Source organism: Condylostylus longicornis, unplaced genomic scaffold (assembly GCF_029603195.1).
Source record: "Condylostylus longicornis isolate FDR11 unplaced genomic scaffold, ASM2960319v2 ptg000135l, whole genome shotgun sequence".
NCBI classification, from domain to species: Eukaryota; Metazoa; Arthropoda; class Insecta; order Diptera; family Dolichopodidae; genus Condylostylus; species Condylostylus longicornis.
Genome location: NW_026578103.1, coordinates 7,521,418 through 7,542,861, shown reverse-complemented (window position 1 = coordinate 7,542,861; position 21,444 = coordinate 7,521,418). Strand labels below are relative to the sequence as shown.

Genomic DNA, 21,444 nt, shown 5'->3' with positions numbered 1-21,444 from the left:
AGAAATATTTTACAAAACTAATTTCGGAAAATAAATATTTAAGTTGTTCGAACAAATATTTCATTTAAAATTTATGTTTAAAACTTAAAGTTTCAATTTTTATTAAGAATAATCTAAATTAATTTTGAAAATATGCGATCTATAAAAACAAAGCACGTCTATCCAAATACAGAATTAACATGAATTTGACTTTTTCGGCAATAAAAATAGATATAAAATATATATTATGCATATTGAATACATTCAATTTAAAATCGATTTTTGATTTAATTTAATAACGTGTATAGTATTTGTAAACCTTAATTGTTTATCGCTGCTTTTGCTTTATAAATCTGATTTTCTTACTTGAGTGTAAAATTAAAAAACGTTTTTAAAAAAATTTTATTAATTTTGTAAATATTGTATATATTGTATATTGTTTTTTTTCTACTATTTGAGTTGTTGCACTTGTTGCACATTTTGCAATTGCAGTAATTTTACTTAGCTATTTATTTTAAAGTTGTCGTATATACATAATATGAAATATTTGACTAAAATCAGTATATGTATTTATTAACATACGATCAAATTTGGGTCAAAAATGGTAGTATAATTTCAATCAATTTTATTAAAAATTAAAAAAGAACTTAAACTTTAAAGAATTTGATCTTTTAAATTTGTTGAGCTGAGCTTTAAATTGTTTTTTCAATAAAATCTTTTTTTTACTAAAAGAAAAAAAAAGCCTTTAAATTATATTAAAAAATGTTCACTTTTAAGTTTAAAAAGCTCAATTTGAGATGGAAAAACTTTATTTTGAAAAGAACGTTTTCACGCGCAGAATACATTTAAAAATAAATTAAAAATAAATTGCGGCTTTTCTATCATTTTGGTAAATTATTTTGTTTTTGGCCATTTTGGGTAAAATTATAAAAGTCACAAAATTTGAAAAACATACCTTAACAATGTTTATTTAAATATAGTTTCAATATTTTATACATGTGATTATATAAAAACGAACCTATCTCAAATAATATACTACTTTTGTTAATAAATATTATCTTCGAATATTTTTTTTTGTATTCCAATAATATACTTATTATTATAAATTGCATTAAATAATTTTTTTTATTTTGATTTATTTTATACGAAATACATTTTTTATTATTAATTTTCCTTGAATAAGTTTTATATTAACGTAATTAATAATACTAATTTAATAACATTTTAACATTGCTATTTAACATTTCCTATAACTAGAACCAGGATCAGCTAAGGTACATGAACCTTGTCAATCTGATAAAGATTGTATTGAAAGTGAGGCATGTTACATGGGTCTTTGCCAAGATCCATGTGAGTTTTCAAAGATGTGTTCTTCAACTGCCATATGTCATACTAAAATGCATAGACCTATTTGTTCATGTCCAAAAGATCATGAAGGAAATCCAACTATTAAATGTTCACCAACTGGAACACGTAAGATATACTATGCAATTACTAATAAAATTAATTTTGGCATTATCGAAAATAGTGTATATGGTAAAGATAAAATTGATTTAACGAAAAGTTAAAAATTGAAAAAAAAAATAATTTGTTAAAATATTAATAAGGAAATTATTGATACTAATCAATTGTATTAATATTTTAATAATATTCTAATACACAGTTTTCTGTACTAAACACTAAACATAGTTTTTATGTATTTATTAAGAAAAGTTGTTTTGTACTGTTTTTAATCTCGTGTTTATGTTACAATAAGAACTCGAATTTTTTTAAATTTAAGTATTATTCATAAAATAATTCTCTGTTTTTAGAGATTAGAAGATATATGCATAATATGAAATTTTAAAAATAGTTGTACTCAAATTTAGCGATAACGCTCATAATAATATACATATGTATACGTAATGTTACATATTAGCGTATGTATACCGTAAAAAAAAATATACTTGATTTTATACTTGATTTTTATTTATTTTCAAATTATATTATTAAAATGCTTATTAAAAAATTATGCCTGAATTTCATATATATTATTTATGTTACACTTAACAAGACCTATTCATTTTTATAAATACATCCAAAATATAAAAACATAATGATATTAAAATTAAATAAAACGTTCAATTCAAATTGTCTTTAACAATTTTGCACGAAAATTGTCCGCGAAAATTGATATATGTATAAAAGTTTTCTAGCATAATTGTTCGATGCCGGTGGTTGACCGTCAGATGTAATTGTGGTCAACAGGCATAGTAAGTGACGTCATTGATTAAATCTATATTCATGAAAAGATTTTCATCAGTATACAAGGATACTTTTATTCTTTATTTACTGTAACATAAATGTTATTTTAATATGTACATAATATAATGAACTTATTGTTGTAGAAAAGTAATGTTTCCACGTTAAAATTTATCATAATGTAATATACACAGAACCAGAACTATTAATTATTAAGGTTATTGAAGAAATATTTAGGTTGATTTATAAAATTTTTAAATTTTGCAAGCATATTTTAGTTTTATTTAATCAAAACTATGCAATTATAGATCATTTGTATTATTTATAAGATTAAAAGCATAAGTTTATACAAAACAAATTGAAAAAAGTATAAAATAAGCAATAAAATATATAAAATATTAGGGGTCACGTTGATTTACACAAAAATTTCACATATGTATTTCATATTTTATATACAATACACTAGTATCACTTTTGTCTTATACACCAAAAAAATTTTTTGCACTTTTAACATTTACAGTTCTTTGCACAATAAATGAGGATTGCCAAATAATTGAAGCTTGCATCAATGGTAAATGTCAACGGCCTTGTGATGTACATAATCCCTGCGCTCACAATGCCGTTTGTGTAAATACTAATCATGAATCAGATTGTAGTTGTGTTGAAGGGTATCAAGGCAACGGGTTCATTGGATGCCAACCGGGTAAGAAAAGTTGTATTTGAAAAGAAAATTTTCTATATCGTTTTTGTGTCATCAAATATTTTAATATTTAAAATAGTTGTGGTACATGAATCGATTTGCCAGTATAATGAAGATTGTCCACCAGATAAACTTTGTGATCGTTTGAATCGTAGATGCATTAGTCCGTGTATGCACGATTCATGTGGTCATAACGCTGAATGTATTCCGAGAAATCATGGCATAGAATGCCATTGCTTAGAAGGATTTCATGGAAATCCCTATATTGAGTGTTCGAATGTACAAGGATGTAGATCCGATTCTGACTGCACATCAGCAGAAGCTTGCATCAATGGAAAATGTTCATCTCCTTGTTTATGCGGTGCTAGTGCATTGTGCGATGTTTTTAATCATAAAGGAATTTGTAAATGCCCACCAGGATATGATGGTAATCCAGAAGTTAGCTGTAATCCACCTACAAATCCTTGTGACCCTAACCCTTGCGGAATCAATGCTTTATGTGAAATCGATGGTGGAAACCCTATTTGTTTTTGTCCAAAAGGTCAAACTGGAAACCCTTTCAAAAATTGCAGTACGTGTTGATTTATTATTTTTGTATTTGCAAATTAAACCATGTTTTTATTTATTTTTCGTTTTACATTTTAGTACCTGAAGGTGATGAATGTTCTATAAATCCATGTGGACCAAATAGTGGTTGCCGTGTAAATGACGGGATTCCTATATGTTTTTGTCTACCGGAATTTGAAGGCCAACCGCCTGAAGTTCAGTGCACATTGCCATCAAAACCTTGTGATCAATCACCATGTGGTCCAAATACACAATGCACTGTTCTTAGTAATGGATTTTCTAAATGTACTTGTCTTCCTGGTTATATCGAAAGCCCTAACACAATTCGAGGTTGTGTTGAGCCGATAAACGCATGTGAACCCAATCCATGTGGTTATAATGCTATTTGTGATGCAACACGTTCTCCAGTGTGTTCGTGTCCTGGAAATCTGATAGGAAATCCGTTTAAAGAATGTGTGGAACCATCTATTTCCAAAACACTGTGCCGACCTGGCCCATGTGGAAGAAATGCTGATTGTTACGTTGCTAATAATCGAGAACAATGTTTTTGTAAACCTGGTTTTACGGGTGATCCATATGTTGATTGTAATGAACCTCCTAGAACTCCATGCGATCCTAATCCTTGTGGACCAAATGCACAATGTATTGTTTCAACATCTGGCCAAAGCATTTGCGTATGTCCTGACGGAATGGGTGGTGATCCTACGAGTATTACAGGCTGCCATGGATTTGAATGTCAAATTGATGATGAATGTCACGAATTTAAATCATGTATGGGTTTCCGCTGCCACGATCCATGTCCTGGAGCTTGCGGCTTAGGTGCTGAATGCAGAGTTGAACATCATCGTCCTGTTTGTTTCTGTTCACAAGGTTTTACAGGAAACCCTGCAATAAGGTGCTATGAGATACCAACATTACCACCATCACCCAAAAATCCATGTATACCATCCCCATGCGGCGATAATACTGCCTGTAATGTTCAACGCAATAGAGCTGTTTGCACATGTTTGCCAGATTTCTCTGGTAACCCAAAAATTGGATGTAAACCTGAATGTGTAGTGAACTCGGACTGCACAGAATCGCAGTCTTGTATAAATCGAAAGTGTGTAGATCCTTGTGTTGGAATTTGTGGCCATGATGCTGAGTGCAGTGTGTTTCAACATACACCTGTATGCAACTGTATTGCAGGATATACTGGCAATCCCTTCTTTTTGTGCACTCCCATTGGAATATTAAATGACACTAAGAGAGATCCATGTACACCATCACCTTGTGGTCCTAATGACGTTTGCTCTATTTTTGGAGATGGAATAGCTCTGTGTAATCCTTGCTTTGGTCCGAACGCCCACCAAAATCCAAGCTGCAGACCAGAGTGTGTATCCAATTCAGATTGTCCATTTGATAAAGCGTGTCTTGGGCAAAGATGCTTAGACCCTTGTCCTGGTTCTTGCGGACATCATGCTGTTTGTAATATTTATGAACATAATCCTATATGCTCTTGCCCACAAGGATATATGGGAAATCCTTACGAATATTGTTTAGTGCCAAGTCAACCAAAAGAACCTGAAACCTGCAATACTATTCAGTGTGGTTCAAACGCTATTTGCAAACAACAAAGAAATGGAGTTTTAGCATGTATATGTCAAAAAGGTTATTTTGGAGATCCTTTGATTGGTTGTCGGCCCGAATGTGTTTTAAATTCAGATTGCCCTTCGAATTTAGCTTGTATTAACACAAAATGTGTAGACCCTTGCCAAGGTGCTTGTGGAGCCAACGCAATGTGTTCTACTGTCAATCACGCTCCTATTTGTTTCTGCCCCTCTGGATTTACAGGCGACGCAGCCATAAGCTGTAATCATATATATTTGCCCCCAGAAAAACCGATTATTATTAATCCTTGTGAACCATCACCTTGCGGTGCAAATAGCCGTTGCCTTAACACACAAGAAGGTAACGCTGTCTGTTCTTGTTTACCAGGATTTAAGGGGTCTCCACCTGCTTGTCAACCGGAGTGCATAGTTAACTCTGAATGCCAACAAAATCGAGCTTGCATAAATCAAAAATGTGTAGATCCATGCCCAGGAACATGTGGTATTGGTGCATATTGTGAAGTGTTACTACATAATCCAGTTTGCAATTGTGAATCAGGTTATGAAGGAGATCCGTTTGTATCTTGCTCTAGGATACCTGCCATTGAAGAGCCCAGAGTTCCAGAAAACCCATGTTCTCCATCACCATGTGGGCCAAATTCAATTTGCCAAGTTAAACAGAAGCGTCCAGTATGCTCATGTGTCGAAAATTACATTGGTAGTCCGCCTTATTGTAGACCAGAATGCACATTAAATAGTGAGTGTCCACAGAACAAAGCATGTATTCGAGAAAAGTGTAAAGATCCTTGTGAAAATACTTGTGGGACGAATGCAAGGTGTACTGTAGTATCGCATGCAGCACATTGTAGTTGTGAAAATGATTACGAAGGTGACGCTTTTGTTGGTTGTAGTAGAAAGGTTGTTAGTGAAGAGCGTAAAGATCCATGTTACCCGAACCCATGCGGAGAAAATGCTGTGTGCACCGAAAGAAAGGGCGCTCACAGATGCACATGTATTGAACCATATATTGGTGACCCATACACCACAGGATGTCGGCCAGAATGTGTACTTAATTCGGAATGTCCTTCAAGTTTGGCATGTATCAAACAGCATTGCAGAGATCCATGTGTTGGAACTTGTGGACCCAACGCCGAATGCTATGTCGTTAATCACATTCCAAGTTGTACATGCGAAAGAGGTTTCGAAGGGGATCCATTCATTGGATGTAAACGTTTTAAAGAACCCGCACAATCAAATCCATGTGCTCCATCACCCTGCGGACCTAATAGCGTTTGCCGGGTGACTGATGGTCGTCCAACCTGTTCATGTCAAAATGGATTTTTTGGTGCACCTCCAAACTGCAGACCAGAATGTATAATAAATTCGGAATGCTCACAACATTTGACGTGTATTAACCAAAAATGTGTTGATCCATGTATTGGAATATGTGGATATAATGCTAAATGTCAAGTTATAAATCACAATCCTATTTGTTCCTGCCCACCTGATCATGTAGGGGATCCATTTGAACAATGTGTTATTAGACGTTAGTATCTATTTATTAATTTGATGAAAGTTAATTAATGTTAAATATTTAAATATTCAGCAATGGAGCCGCCAGCAAATCCATGTATTCCAAGCCCATGTGGTTCAAATGCGGATTGCCGAGAAATGGATGGAAGAGCAGTATGTTCTTGTATACCGGGTATGTATGGTGCTCCACCTAACTGCAGACCAGAATGTTTAATACACGAAGATTGTCCATCTAATCGAGCCTGCATACGTCAGCGTTGTGAAGATCCATGTATTGGAGCTTGTGGATTTAATGCTCTTTGTAATGCTCAAAATCACAAACCAGTTTGTTCATGTATTGAAAATCATGAAGGTGATCCATACGCAGGTTGCAATATGCGTTCAGGTAGGTCAATAATCATTACATATTTGCTTTTTTTTCAAAAACAATTATCGTGGCAATTATTTATTACATTATATTGTACCAAATTATAATTTTGTATGGAACATTTTATTAAATTCATAAACGGAAATCCACATGTTTATTTTAAGCATATCATCACATTTTCATCTTATTTATATATATACATACATATATGCATGTTTTTATTTTGTATTATATATTATACGTTTTTATATTTCATTCTTTTCTTTATATTTCTTTTATTTCATTTTTATTTTTCTTCTTCAATTTAAATAAAATTTTACTATTCAGTGGTGCCAGAATATGTTGATCCATGCCATCCTTCACCTTGTGGATCCAATGCTATATGTAAAGAAAGAAATGGTGCTGGTTCTTGTATTTGCATGCAAAATTATTATGGTGATCCTTATATAAATTGTAGACCTGAATGTATACAAAATTCTGATTGTTCTGTACATAAGTCTTGCCAAAATATGAAATGCGTTGACCCATGCATTAATTTATGCGGAATTAATTCTGAATGTATAGTAAATAATCATCAACCAATATGTAAATGCGCACCTGGGTATACAGGCAGCCCATTAAGAATTTGTCACGAAATCCCTCAAATTACAAGTAAGCAAGCGGGACCACGCTGTTAAAGAGTAACATTAATCTTAATTTGAAATTTTGTTTTTATACAGTAGTACCTGATAAGTCTATCGATCCGTGCAAACCATCACCCTGTGGTTTATATAGCAAATGCACGAATTTGTATGATAGACCTGTATGTGCTTGTCTTCCTGACTATGTAGGTGCTCCACCAAACTGTAGACCTGAGTGCATGATTAGTTCTGAATGTCCGTCGAACAGAGCATGTATAAATAAAAAATGTATAGATCCTTGCCCTGGAACTTGTGGAAATAACGCTTTATGTAAAATTGTGAATCATTCACCAATTTGCAGTTGTATAACTGGATATATCGGCGATCCATTTATTAACTGTATGCCGATGAGAAGTAATTTATATAAATATTAATTTGCAAAATTGAGAAATATGTAACTGCCAGTTTTTTTTTTTTTTAATTTATTTATAAATTATGTATTGTATAGTAATTTTTGAAATTATTGCTAAATTATTATGTCCCTCATTTGAAACTGTCTTTTGAATTTCAAATATTATTTCAAAAAGCAAATTTAATTTCTTATATTATTTCTCAATTTTTTAATATTAACTTTATGGGTCAATTATGATAAAATCATTTATGTTAGGACCGATTGAAGAAGAGCAGCCTTTAGAACCATTGAATCCATGCATACCGACTCCATGCGGAGTTAATTCTAATTGTCGTGTACAAAATTCAAGAGCAGTTTGTTCTTGTATTCCTAATTATATAGGACGGCCCCCTAATTGCCGCCCAGAATGTACTATAAATTCAGAATGCCAAAGCAACATGGCTTGCATAAATTCAAGGTGTGTAAATCCCTGTATTGGATCTTGTGGAAATTACGCAGAGTGTAGTGTTATATCACATACACCGCAATGTATGTGCCATCCTGGTTATACTGGCGACCCATTCACGGGATGTTATCGTGATGTTCCTTGTAAGATAAAAAACAAAATCTTTAAAAATTGAGTGCAACCTTTATAAATTTTAAATCTATAGCAATCGAAGAACCTTCTAATCCATGTCAAACTAACCCATGTGGTTTAAATGCCATTTGTGAAGAAAGAAATGATGCAGCTTCTTGTAAATGTATATCTGAATATTTTGGAGATCCATATATTGAATGTCGACCGGAATGTATTATAAATTCTGATTGCTCCAAACATCGCTCGTGTGTAAATAATAAATGTATTGATCCTTGTCCTGGAATTTGTGGTGTAAATTCTCAGTGCTTTGTAATAAATCATACTCCTAATTGTGAATGCTTGCCGGGCTATATTGGAAATCCATCAACAGCCTGTCATCTTTCCATTTCAAGTAAGACTTCAATTTCATTATTTTGATTTAGATAATCAAAATTTATTTTTAATTAAGCAAAAATTGGTGAATTTTAAATAAAAAGTGAAAAAAAAAACTTAAACTAGATTATGTCGGCTATTCGAAGAACTTTAAACTTTGGTAGTTCGTAACTATAGATTTAATATTACGTTGATCACATTTATTTAAAGTACTCCAATTTTTTTCTAACTTGTCGCACAATAGAGACTCAGTTCAAATGCAATATTCAGAAAGGAATTAGACAGGTTATTCTGAAAGAAGCCATTGAATCAAACTTTGAAATAGGAGACTTTTGATAATTCCCACATGGTCTGAAAGTTCTAAATTAAATCTTAAAAGTCGTTTTTCACAAATACCTTAAATTTGCAGAAAATTTATTTTGCAGATTTGTAACATAGCCGAGCAATTCCTCAATATCGAACATCATTTTATTATGCTCTTGTAATTTTTAATATTTTTCTATAAGTAGTTATAAAAAACTTAAAAAATCATTTAGAACGTAAAGCACAACTGCCATTTTCGAACTATTTCAAATACTATTTTTGAAGATTTTGCAGTTTGGATTTATCGAACGTATTTTAAAACTGAATTATCGAAAACCCCCGTAACTGAAAGACAGCCGCTCTTAATCTGTAATATGTAATTCCATATTAATATGTTGGGAATTTGTTCTATTAAAGAAACTAAAGCTTGGGAAATAAGTTCAATAAAGACAAAGTTTTATGATTATTTTATTAAATTATTTTCATAATTTTTATAAAACTATTTTTTTCTTTCAAAAATATTTCAAAAAATTGAGTTATAAGTTTCAAAGTTTTACTTATTTATGTATATACATATGTATGTGTTAATAAAATAAATTTATTTCCTGAAAACGTGAAAATCATTTTGAACTCCATTGTGCGAAAGGTTTTTATTTCATCACATTTATTTCATCATTCTATTACACAACTGTAACTTTTCTTTTGCATTAATTGAATTAAACAGAGCCAGCTGTTGTTGAAAATCCATGCCAACCATCTCCATGTGGTCCATACAGTAATTGCCGGTCTCAAAATGGACATGCTGTTTGTTCTTGTGTTTTAAATTATATAGGAGCACCACCAAATTGTAGACCAGAATGCATGAGTAGTTCGGAATGCAATCAAGATAAGTCTTGTATTAATCAAAAATGTTCTGATCCGTGTCCCGGCACATGTGGTTTCAATGCCCAATGCCGTGTCATTAATCATAATCCAGTTTGCTCATGTTTGTCTGGTTTTGTTGGTGATCCATTTATACGCTGCATTTTCGAAGAAAGTATGTTAATTAGAAATATTAATTTTGCTTTGAAATCATAGCTTTTCATTTTTTACACATTTTTTTCAATTATTTCAAAAACATTTAGAGCCTATGATAAAAGACCCTGAAAATCCTTGCATTCCGACACCTTGTGGGCCAAATTCTGAATGCCGAGAGTTAAATAACAGAGCAGTTTGCTCTTGTATTCAGGGTTATATTGGACGTGCCCCACACTGTCGTCCAGAATGTACTTCCGATTCGGAATGTCCCACAGACAAAGCATGCATCAATATGCTATGTGAAGATCCTTGCCCTGGATCATGTGGCTCGCATACTACTTGCATTGTATATAATCATAAACCTAATTGTAGATGTTATGAACAATACACTGGTGATCCATTTTCAAGCTGTGTTCCACTTAGAAGTAAGATTATGATAATTTTCTGTGTTTTTTTTAATATTTTTTTAGGCTATGAAAACTTTTTTTTGGCTATGAAAATTTTTTGTATTTTTTTTTTTATTTTAACAATTTTTTTTAATTAAAATATTTGGTGTTTGTTAAATTATTAACCATTGCTATTAAGAAATTTCTGGTGATTCAGAAAACGACTTTAAAAACGCGTTGAATAAAAGGATCGTTTTCTGGATATATTTAAAAACTGCAATATAATTAAAAATCAATAATTTAAAGTTCCGCAAGAAGAAACTCCCGAACCATGCAATCCATCACCATGTGGTGCTAATGCAGTTTGTAAAGAACGAAATGGGGCTGGTTCTTGCTCTTGTTTACCAGAGTATTATGGAGATCCATACAACGAATGTCGTCCTGAATGTGTTCTAAATTCTGATTGTGCAAAAAATCGTGCATGCATTAATAATAAATGCAAAGATCCATGTCCTGGTGTATGTGGTGCAAATGCTGAGTGTTCAGTTATTAACCACGCACCTACATGCTCGTGCAGTTCTGGATACACTGGAAACCCATCGCAATTCTGTAAAGAAATTCCAAAAAGTATGTTATAAAGAATAATATTCAAAGCAGATGATTTAAATTTTTAAATATATTTTAAAAAGCAGTCGCTGAACCTAGTCATCCTTGTCGCCCATCTCCTTGTGGACCTTATAGTAATTGCAGAGAACATAATGGGGGAGCAGTATGCTCTTGTTTGATAAATTATATTGGTTCACCTCCAGCTTGTAAACCAGAATGTTCTGTGAGCTCAGAATGTTCTCTAGATCGAGCTTGTGTAAATTTAAAATGCGTTGACCCATGTCCAGGAACTTGTGGTAAACAAGCTTTGTGTAAAGTAACGAATCACAATCCAATTTGTTCATGCCCAGCAGAATTTAGCGGCGATCCATTCATTGAATGCATATATAATGAGCGTAAGATATCGAGTTGTATATACAGTTTAATTTTCGTTTATTCAAGTTAATTTTTCTTTTACCAATTGCTTTTACCAAAAGCGTAATCTTCTTTCGCAGCTTTAATTCTGCGACTTGAATAAACAATTTTCTTGAAGAAGTAATTCCGTTAAAATATAATTTGCTTTTATAATTTTATAGCAAAACCAAATTTACCACCAGCCAATCCTTGTACTCCTTCACCGTGTGGGCCAAATTCTATTTGTAGAGATATTAATGGCACACCAGCTTGTTCATGTGTTTCTGATTTTATTGGAAATCCTCCAAATTGTAGACCAGAATGTGTCATAAATGCAGAATGTCCCTCTAATTTAGCTTGCGTAAATCAGAAATGTAAAGATCCTTGTCCAGGGTCTTGTGGTTTTAGCGCACGATGCAGCGTTGCTAATCATGCTCCGATTTGTACGTGTGAAAGTGGATTTACAGGAGATCCTTTTTCGGGATGTGCACCTATACGTAAGCAAAAATATAACGTTGAAATTCGGCGTATGTATGTATTGAGTTTTTTTCAAATATTTAGAACCGGTAGTTGAAGAAATCAATCCTTGCAATCCATCACCATGTGGCGCTAATGCAGTTTGTAAAGAAAGAAATGCAGCTGGATCTTGTACATGCTTACCTGAATATTACGGGGATCCATATAATGAATGTCGGCCGGAATGCGTTTTAAATTCAGATTGTTCAAAAAATAAAGCATGTGTTAGCAACAAATGTAAAGATCCTTGTCCTGGGGTGTGTGGACCTAATGCAGAATGTCAAGTGACAAATCATTCTCCAAATTGTTATTGCATAACTGGCTACACCGGGAATCCATTAGACGGCTGCCGTGCTATTCCTGAAGAAATAACACCAAGTACAAATATTTAACTAATTCTATTATGTAATCGGTTTTTAACTATTTTATTTTATCTGCTCATTTAGAAGAAGATATAAATCCATGCGTTCCATCTCCGTGTGGCCCATATAGCCAGTGTAGAGAAATTAACAAGCACGCTGTTTGCTCATGTCAAACTAATTACATTGGTTCGCCACCCAATTGTAAACCAGAATGTGTTGTTAGCTCTGAATGCCTACAAAACAAAGCTTGTCAAAATCAAAAATGTGTAGACCCGTGTCCAGGTACATGTGGTCAAAATGCTAGATGTCAAGTAATAAATCACAATGCTGTTTGTTCTTGCCCACCTGGTTTTACAGGTGATCCATTTAATCGTTGCGAGGAAATTATAAGTAAGCATTGGGAATGCATATTAAAGTGTCAGTAAAAGATCCAACGAATATTTCAATTTATTTGAGTATATGTGAAGCTTATTTAATTTTTATTTTTGACACATAATTGAGCGTAAATTCTCATTTGAAGAATACGTTAGACGTGTTTAAGTTTTTTAACCGAAAAAACGTATTATATATGGAATACTGTAGTTTTTTACTATTGAGTATAAATATTTGTAAATATTCCTTGGATCTTCTTGTAAAAACTTTAAAACAAGTATTAGAAGATATTGGTAATGCATGCTTTCTTTTTCACTTACTACATACTTTATTTCTTTACTATTTCTTTTCTATTTTTTTAAATAAATCTATGTAGTTAAACTTCCTGATATCCAAGACGAAGACCCATGCACCCCAACACCATGTGGTCCTAATTCAAAATGTACTATTAATTCTAACGGCTCACCTGCATGTTCTTGTTTACCTAATTACATTGGAAGACCACCTAATTGTCGTCCAGAATGTTCTAGTAGTTCTGAATGTGCTGCAAATTTGGCATGTATAAATCTTAAGTGTAGTGATCCTTGTGTGGGCGCATGCGGTGTCCACACATTGTGTACAGTAAATAATCACAATCCTTTATGTCAGTGTGAACCTGGATATACTGGGGATCCATTCTCCAGTTGTAGTTTTATTGAAAGTATGAATAAATCTAACTATATTATTTAGTTTTAATATTATTTTTTTTTGTTTATTCTTACATTGAAAATTAAAAGTTCAGCCAACTGAACCTCCAAGAAACCCATGCAACCCTTCACCGTGTGGTGCAAACGCAATTTGTCGTGAAAGAAGTGGTATTGGTTCCTGCTCATGTCTTCCCGAATATTTTGGCGACCCGTATAGCGGATGTAGGCCCGAATGTGTACAAAATTCAGACTGCGATCGAAGTAAAGCTTGTGTAAATAATAAATGTCAAGATCCGTGTCCAGGAGTATGTGGTTTTAATGCGGAATGCAGAGTTTCAAACCATGCACCAAACTGTGATTGCATTCCTGGATACACAGGGAATCCACTTACTGCTTGCCAGTTAATTGAAATTGTAACACAATCGCCCATACGAGAACCATGTAGACCTTCACCTTGTGGACCATATAGCGTTTGTCGTGAAAATAACAACGTTGCAGTATGTTCTTGTATGGATGGTTACATTGGAGCTCCACCAAATTGCAAACCTGAATGTATTGTTAGCTCAGAGTGCCCATTGAATAGAGCCTGTGTAAATCAAAAGTGTAAAGATCCTTGTCCAGGCACATGTGGAAATAATGCAAGATGTCAAGTGGTTAATCATAATCCAATATGTACATGTGCTGCTGGTTTGACGGGAGACCCATTTGTTTCATGTGTAGAACCTATTGAAATTGAGAGGGACTCCCAAGATCCATGTGTTCCATCTCCATGTGGTCCAAACTCTAATTGTATTGTGGTGGCAAACCAAGCTGCCTGCTCTTGCAAAGTTAGTTATATTGGAAGGCCTCCAAACTGTAGGCCGGAATGTACAAACAATGAAGAATGCTCCAGCCAATTGGCTTGTCGGAATGAACATTGTATTGATCCTTGCCCCGGTTCATGTGGACAAAATGCTTTGTGTAAAGTTGTTCAACATAATCCGGTGTGCACTTGTACTGAAGGGTATGAAGGGGATCCAGCCAGTATTTGTACACCGATTCCTGTAACTGAAAGACAACCCGCTGTTACGCCTTGTGAACCGTCACCTTGTGGTCCAAACGCTGAATGCAGAGAGCGTAATGGTGCTGGAGCTTGCTACTGTCACGAAGGCTTTGAAGGTAATGCTTATGACGTTGATAAGGGTTGCAGACGTGAATGTGAAACAAATAATGATTGCGCACCCAATTTATCATGCGTTCGATTTAAATGCATTGACCCTTGTTCCAATCTTTGCGGAACGTACGCAATTTGTTCGGTTAATAATCATATTCCAACTTGTGTATGTCCGCCTGGAATGACAGGTGATCCATTCTCGCAATGCAGAGAAATTCGTAAGTAGAATTTGTACTATGTCTAGTTCTTTTTAAATACCAAATTATTTTTTATAGCTCTCGAAAGACCTAAGCAAAATCCGTGTGTTCCATCACCCTGTGGACCGAACTCTATATGCAGGGAAATAAATGAACAAGCTGTATGTTCATGTCAATCGGGATATATTGACCAACCACCAAATTGCAGACCGGAATGTGTTGTGAGCTCAGAGTGTGCTACTGATAAAGCTTGTATTAAAAATAAGTGTGTGGATCCGTGCCCGCATACATGTGGAATTGGAGCTTTGTGTTACACGAAAAATCACAGTCCAATTTGTAGTTGCCCAAGGGGAAAAACAGGCGATCCTTTCGTTGAATGTACACAAATTCCAATAACGCATGTTGAAACCACTGAAAGAACACCTTCATGTGTACCTTCGCCATGCGGACCCAATTCTAAATGTCAAATTGTTGGTGGCAGCCCTGCATGCTCTTGTTTACCTGATTTTATAGGCAGTCCTCCACAGTGTCGTCCAGAATGTACCATAAGCTCCGAATGTGGAAGTACAGAAGCTTGTATAAATCAAAAATGCAAAGATCCTTGTCCCGGATCATGCGGTTTTGAGGCAAAATGTCACGTTCTTAACCATGTACCAATTTGCACTTGTTTGGACGGATATACTGGCGACCCTTTTGTTAGGTGTAGTCCTATACCATCAACTACCCCCAAACCAGTTGTATCTGATCCGTGCAATCCTTCACCATGCGGCCCAAATGCAGACTGTTTTGATGGTGAATGTAGATGTCAAAATAATTATCAGGGGAATCCTTATGATGGCTGTCGTCCCGAATGCACTTCAAGCGCTGACTGTTCTCGAGATAAAGCCTGCTTAAAAAACAAATGCATTGATCCCTGTCCTGGAACTTGTGGTGTAAACGCCAAATGTGAAGTTATATCACATATTCCAATATGTTCGTGCCTTCAAGGTTATGAAGGAGATCCATTTAACAGTTGCAAAATAATAAAGGAGAAGCCTCAAATAATTGAACCGTGCAACCCTTCTCCATGTGGTCCGAATAGTCAGTGCAAAAACATTAATAATCATGCTGTTTGTTCTTGTATAATTGGTTTTATTGGTGCTCCACCACAATGTAGACCAGAGTGCGTAGTTAGCAGTGAATGCTCACCTTTACAATCTTGTATAAACAAAAAATGTATAGATCCATGCAGTGGTGCGTGCGGTCTTGACGCTAGATGCGAGGTAATAAATCATAGTCCAATATGTGGATGTCCACCAGGTAAAACGGGGGATCCTTTCAAAAATTGTTTCAATATTCCACCACATACCGAAGACAAACAAGGAGTTGTTCACGAGCCGTGCAATCCCTCGCCGTGTGGCCCAAATTCGGTTTGTCAAGCGAATGGGGATCGACCAACCTGTCAGTGCTTGCCAGAATATTTTGGATCGCCACCAAATTGCAGGCCAGAATGTATTATAAATTCAGATTGCGCATCAACACAAGCTTGTATTAATAACAAATGTAAAGACCCTTGTCCAGGGTCATGTGGAGTAAATGCTGAATGTAGAGTAATTAGTCATACTGTGTCATGTTCATGTGCCGATGGATTTACAGGAAACGCTTTTGTACAGTGTATACCTGCAGAACAAGAAAAAATTGAGCCTTGCGATCCTTCACCATGTGGTCAAAATGCTGAATGTATTGAAAGGAACGGCGCAGCTACATGCAAGTGTGTAGATGAGTATGAAGGAAATCCTTATGAAGCTTGCAGACCTGAATGTGTACTAAGTTCAGATTGTACCACTAATAAAGCCTGTATTCGCAATAAATGCCAAGATCCTTGCCCAGGAATTTGTGGTCAAAATGCTCAGTGTTATGCAGTTAATCATGTACCTAATTGCGCCTGTATTGAAGGGTTTGAAGGAGATCCATTTACTTATTGTAAACCATATACCCCTCCAGTCAAATCAGAAATTTCAGATCCATGTCAGCCGTCTCCTTGCGGTCTTAACAGTAGATGCAGAGTATCCAATGGAGTCTCTGTTTGTTCTTGTTTAGAGAATTACATAGGATCGCCTCCAAATTGTAAACCTGAATGTACAGTTAATTCTGAGTGCCCACAAAATAAAGCATGCCATAAATATAAGTGCGCAAATCCGTGTGCAGGAACTTGTGGGTTAAACGCTAAGTGTGAAGTTATCAACCATAACCCAATATGTAGTTGTGCGTTAGATATGACAGGTGATCCATTTATTAGATGTTCACCTGTTCCAAAAATAGAAATGCAACCAGAATTGATTAACCCATGCGTGCCATCACCTTGCGGATTATATTCAGAATGCAGAAGCATAGGAGATGCACCATTATGTTCATGTTTGTCAAATTACATAGGCTCACCACCTAACTGCCGCCCTGAATGTGTGGTAAACACAGATTGTCCGTCGGATAAGGCTTGTATCGCAGAAAAATGTCGAAATCCATGTGAAGGATCATGCGGAATAAATTCTGAATGTCGTATCCAAAATAGGATTCCTATATGTACATGCAGAACTGGGTTTACTGGTGATCCATTTACTCAATGCATTGAATATAGAGAACCAGAAGTTCAAAAACCTGTTGTAGATCCATGTGACTTACAACCATGTGGTTCGAATACAGAATGTAATGATGGAATTTGTAAGTGTATTCAAGATTACAAAGGAGACCCGTATGTCGGATGTAGACCCGAGTGTACTTTAAGCACCGATTGTTCCCCAAATAAAGCCTGTATCAACAAGCATTGTGTTGATCCTTGTTCCGGAACATGTGGCATAGAAGCAACATGTGATGTTTTAAATCACATACCAATTTGTAGCTGTCCTAAAGGGTATACTGGGGACGCATTCATACAATGTCGACTAGAACCAAAAGTGACACAATCAGACCCATGTAAACCATCTCCTTGTGGTCCAAATAGTATTTGCCATGTTAGTACCTCAGGTGCTGTGTGCGCTTGTCAAGTTGGAATGCTTGGAACACCACCAAATTGTAAACCAGAATGTGTTGTAAGCTCTGAATGCTCATTGCAAACAGCTTGTTTAAATAAAAAATGTGTTGATCCATGCCCTGGTGCATGTGGTCAATATGCCAAATGTCAAGTCATTAATCACAATCCAGTATGCAGCTGCAATCCAGGCTACACGGGTGATCCATTTTCAAGGTGTTATTTGGAACCGGTTGAAAAACCAAAACAACCAGAAAATCCATGCATACCATCACCATGCGGGCCAAATTCAGAATGTAAAGTAGTTGGTGAAAGTCCAGCTTGTTCATGTCTAAATTCATTCATGGGTGTGCCACCAAATTGTCGCCCAGAATGTACAATAAATCCGGAATGTTCATCAAATAAAGCTTGTATTAACCAAAAATGTCAAAATCCTTGTGTTGGTTCCTGTGGACTTAGTGCAAGATGCAGTGTGGCCAACCACATGCCTATTTGTTCTTGCGATGTTGGATTTACTGGAGACCCATTTATTGGATGTTCACCAATTCAAGGTAGGAAATTTTAATATTTATATATTTTGAACGCCGATTAAAATCCTATTTTAAATGCAATTTAACAAAATAAAATTTATAATATTTTAACATATCGCAGTAAGTTAAGAAATCTTAAACTAAAATAATAACTTATGTTGATGAGCTTCTTTAGTGACACTGCATGAAAAAATAATTTTGTCAACAATAAATATTTAAAGTTTAAAATCATAACCAATATAGTTACAATCAATTCGTAAACTAAATTATGAAAAACAAATAATATGTAGGTAGAAATAGGTAATGTAAATCGCTTATTCAATAAAAACATATGTAGTTCTGCAATAAATAATCTGATATCTTTTAAAATAATTGATTTGTCTTCGAAAAATTTATTTTTATATTTTGATAGTATAAAAATTTATTTTTATACACTGGTAATTAACTTAAAATTTTCTAAAAAAAAAATTATTTTGTCACTATTTAACGTTTATTGCGTGAGGTTTTTACATTTTCATGATTTTGTATTGGAAAAATACTATTTATAAAAATATTATACTAGTACTTTTCCAATATTTGTTTAAAAAAGTTTAAAAAGAATATACCTACATATTGAATAACAATTTACATATTTCAATTGTCAGTATTGCAAAGATCAAGTATTTTATACATTTAGATGCATTTTCGGTTAATAACACTTTTAATTAGAATAAATATAACCATATTTGATTAAGATTTGAATTAAACACAGTTGAAGAACTTTTAACTTGACGGACATAAATTTTTAATAACATATTTAACATGTTGCATATTCGTATATTATTTTGTTACAAGAACGAGACGTACAGTTAAAATATTTTTATTGATTATAAAAATTTATCGATTATCAAAAATTTTCAAGTTATACGAGTACTATTAAGCAAATTTTTATGTTGAGCACTAATTATTTTTGTTGACCCTTTTATAAGTTACGGTATTTAATATTATTAATATTGAAATTGCATTTAAAATTTTGCTTATTTTTTATTTTGCTTTTTATTTTTAAATAAATAATATTTGATATATATTTTATTATATAAAACCATAAATATGCAAGAGGAAAGTTCAAAGGGTATAGATAGTTATATCTTTAATAATTTTTGACATATTATTTGGGTCATAACTATGTAGATACCATTTTTTCTTTCCTGAAACAGTAAGAAAAGAAAGAATTTTTAAAAAAGTCGCAAAAGAGTTACATATTAATTTTCGTTGGTCATCACTATTGTTCCTTAATTTTTATTGCTTTTTTCTGTATAAGAAATCGAGTATTTCTTCTATTTCGTAAGGTAAACCTGCACATGCAATGCCACTCAATTGGAAATGTAACTTAAAAGCAAAAATAAAAATATTCTTTCTTTTTGTAAAAAGTTGCATATGTAGTGATATTTGAGCATTATTAAAACAAATTTTACAAAAAGCTTGTTTAAAATGGTATTTAAAGAATTTGTAATAGTTGCGTAAAACAAAAAAAACTAAAAATACAAAATGCTAAGTTATTGGAACCATATCATCGCTTTGTTGTAGTTTTTTAAGTATATAGTACATTTTTTTTAACTAATTGAATTCACTATATGAAATGTAGTCCATCACTTGCGTTGCCTGAATTATAAAATTTTTTGAGATTAAATTTAACATTTTATTAAAAAGTTTAACATTTTAGTTCAATAAACCAGATACTTTTATATTTTAATTGCTTTAAAACACACGCATATTTATAATCAAACTATAAAACCCAAAAAAAAAACTTACTAATATATGTTTGAGCAAATAATATCTTAAAATGCTTTTAGTGAGACAATTATCGTCAATTTAACTTTTATATGAATTTAACATATCAGTTAACAACTCTTATTAAGTATATGGTTTACACTTTAACAACTCGGTTTTTGTTTTATACAGTATAAACAAGGTCCATATTAACCATTTTAGAAAAAGAAAAGTTTATATTCTTAAAAGTTTATATTGTATACACTTGCTTCTTTATCAAATTGTAATACACTTTCCCAAAATAATTTCAGAAATTATTCATGATGTATTAACACCTTGTGATCCAAATCCTTGTGGTTCAAATGCAAATTGCCGTGAATTAAATGGCATTGGATCATGTCAATGTATTCCTGGTTATTTCGGGGATCCTTATCAAGGTTGTCGACCTGAATGTATTATTAATTCTGATTGTCCATCTAATAAGGCTTGTTTACGACAAAAATGTGGTGATCCTTGCCCAGGTACATGTGCGCAAGATGCTGTATGTTTTGTTGCCAATCATGTACCATCTTGCTCATGCCGAAATGGTTATACTGGAGATCCTTACAAATATTGCAAAGTTATACAACAAGAACGTAAGATTAATATTGCATGTCAGAACGTAGTTCTTTCTTCAATTTTATACTCAAATTTTGTACTAAAATTTCTAATCTTATGAGTTTGAAATAGTTTACAACTTTATTCCCTGTTTTTTGAGAAAACTTACCTTTTTCAGCTGTTGCCACTGTCAATGATGTTTGTAATCCTTCTCCTTGTGGCCCTAACAGCCAGTGCCGTCAACTTAATAACCAAGCAGTGTGTTCCTGTTTACCAAATTATAAGGGTAGTCCACCGATTTGTAAACCGGAATGTGTATTAAATTCTGAATGTTCCTCAGAGAAAGCATGTATGAACCAAAAATGTTCAGATCCTTGTCCTGGTACATGTGGACTAAATTCCATTTGTAAAGTTCATAACCATAGTCCATTTTGTTCATGCATAAATGGCTACACCGGTGATGCTTTTCTCAAATGTTCCCCAATACCATGTAAGAGTGATTGTAAAATAAAAACAGTACAGTTCAACTATTCTTAAATTTGAACAAACAAATTTTATTCGATAAAAATTTTTTTATCGAATAAAATTTGATAAAATAAACTAAAAGAAAAGATTT

General features: G+C 33.6%; 1 protein-coding gene across 1 annotated transcript in view; it reads left to right on the top strand.

Annotated features, from left to right (window-relative positions):
• The window catches only part of LOC129615157 (uncharacterized), a 180,247-nt gene that overhangs the window by 93,327 nt on the left and 65,476 nt on the right, over positions 1-21,444 (top strand). Inside the window, 20 exon segments of the mRNA XM_055530250.1 lie at positions 2,741-2,923; positions 3,000-3,491; positions 3,566-6,622; positions 6,683-6,994; positions 7,304-7,627; positions 7,696-8,010; positions 8,264-8,596; positions 8,659-8,976; positions 9,985-10,296; positions 10,385-10,702; positions 10,970-11,290; positions 11,356-11,664; positions 11,845-12,159; positions 12,224-12,556; positions 12,625-12,930; positions 13,289-13,612; positions 13,689-14,969; positions 15,027-18,503; positions 20,543-20,866; positions 20,989-21,318. Of these exon segments, the coding sequence (XP_055386225.1) occupies positions 2,741-2,923; positions 3,000-3,491; positions 3,566-6,622; positions 6,683-6,994; positions 7,304-7,627; positions 7,696-8,010; positions 8,264-8,596; positions 8,659-8,976; positions 9,985-10,296; positions 10,385-10,702; positions 10,970-11,290; positions 11,356-11,664; positions 11,845-12,159; positions 12,224-12,556; positions 12,625-12,930; positions 13,289-13,612; positions 13,689-14,969; positions 15,027-18,503; positions 20,543-20,866; positions 20,989-21,318 (13,284 nt within the window).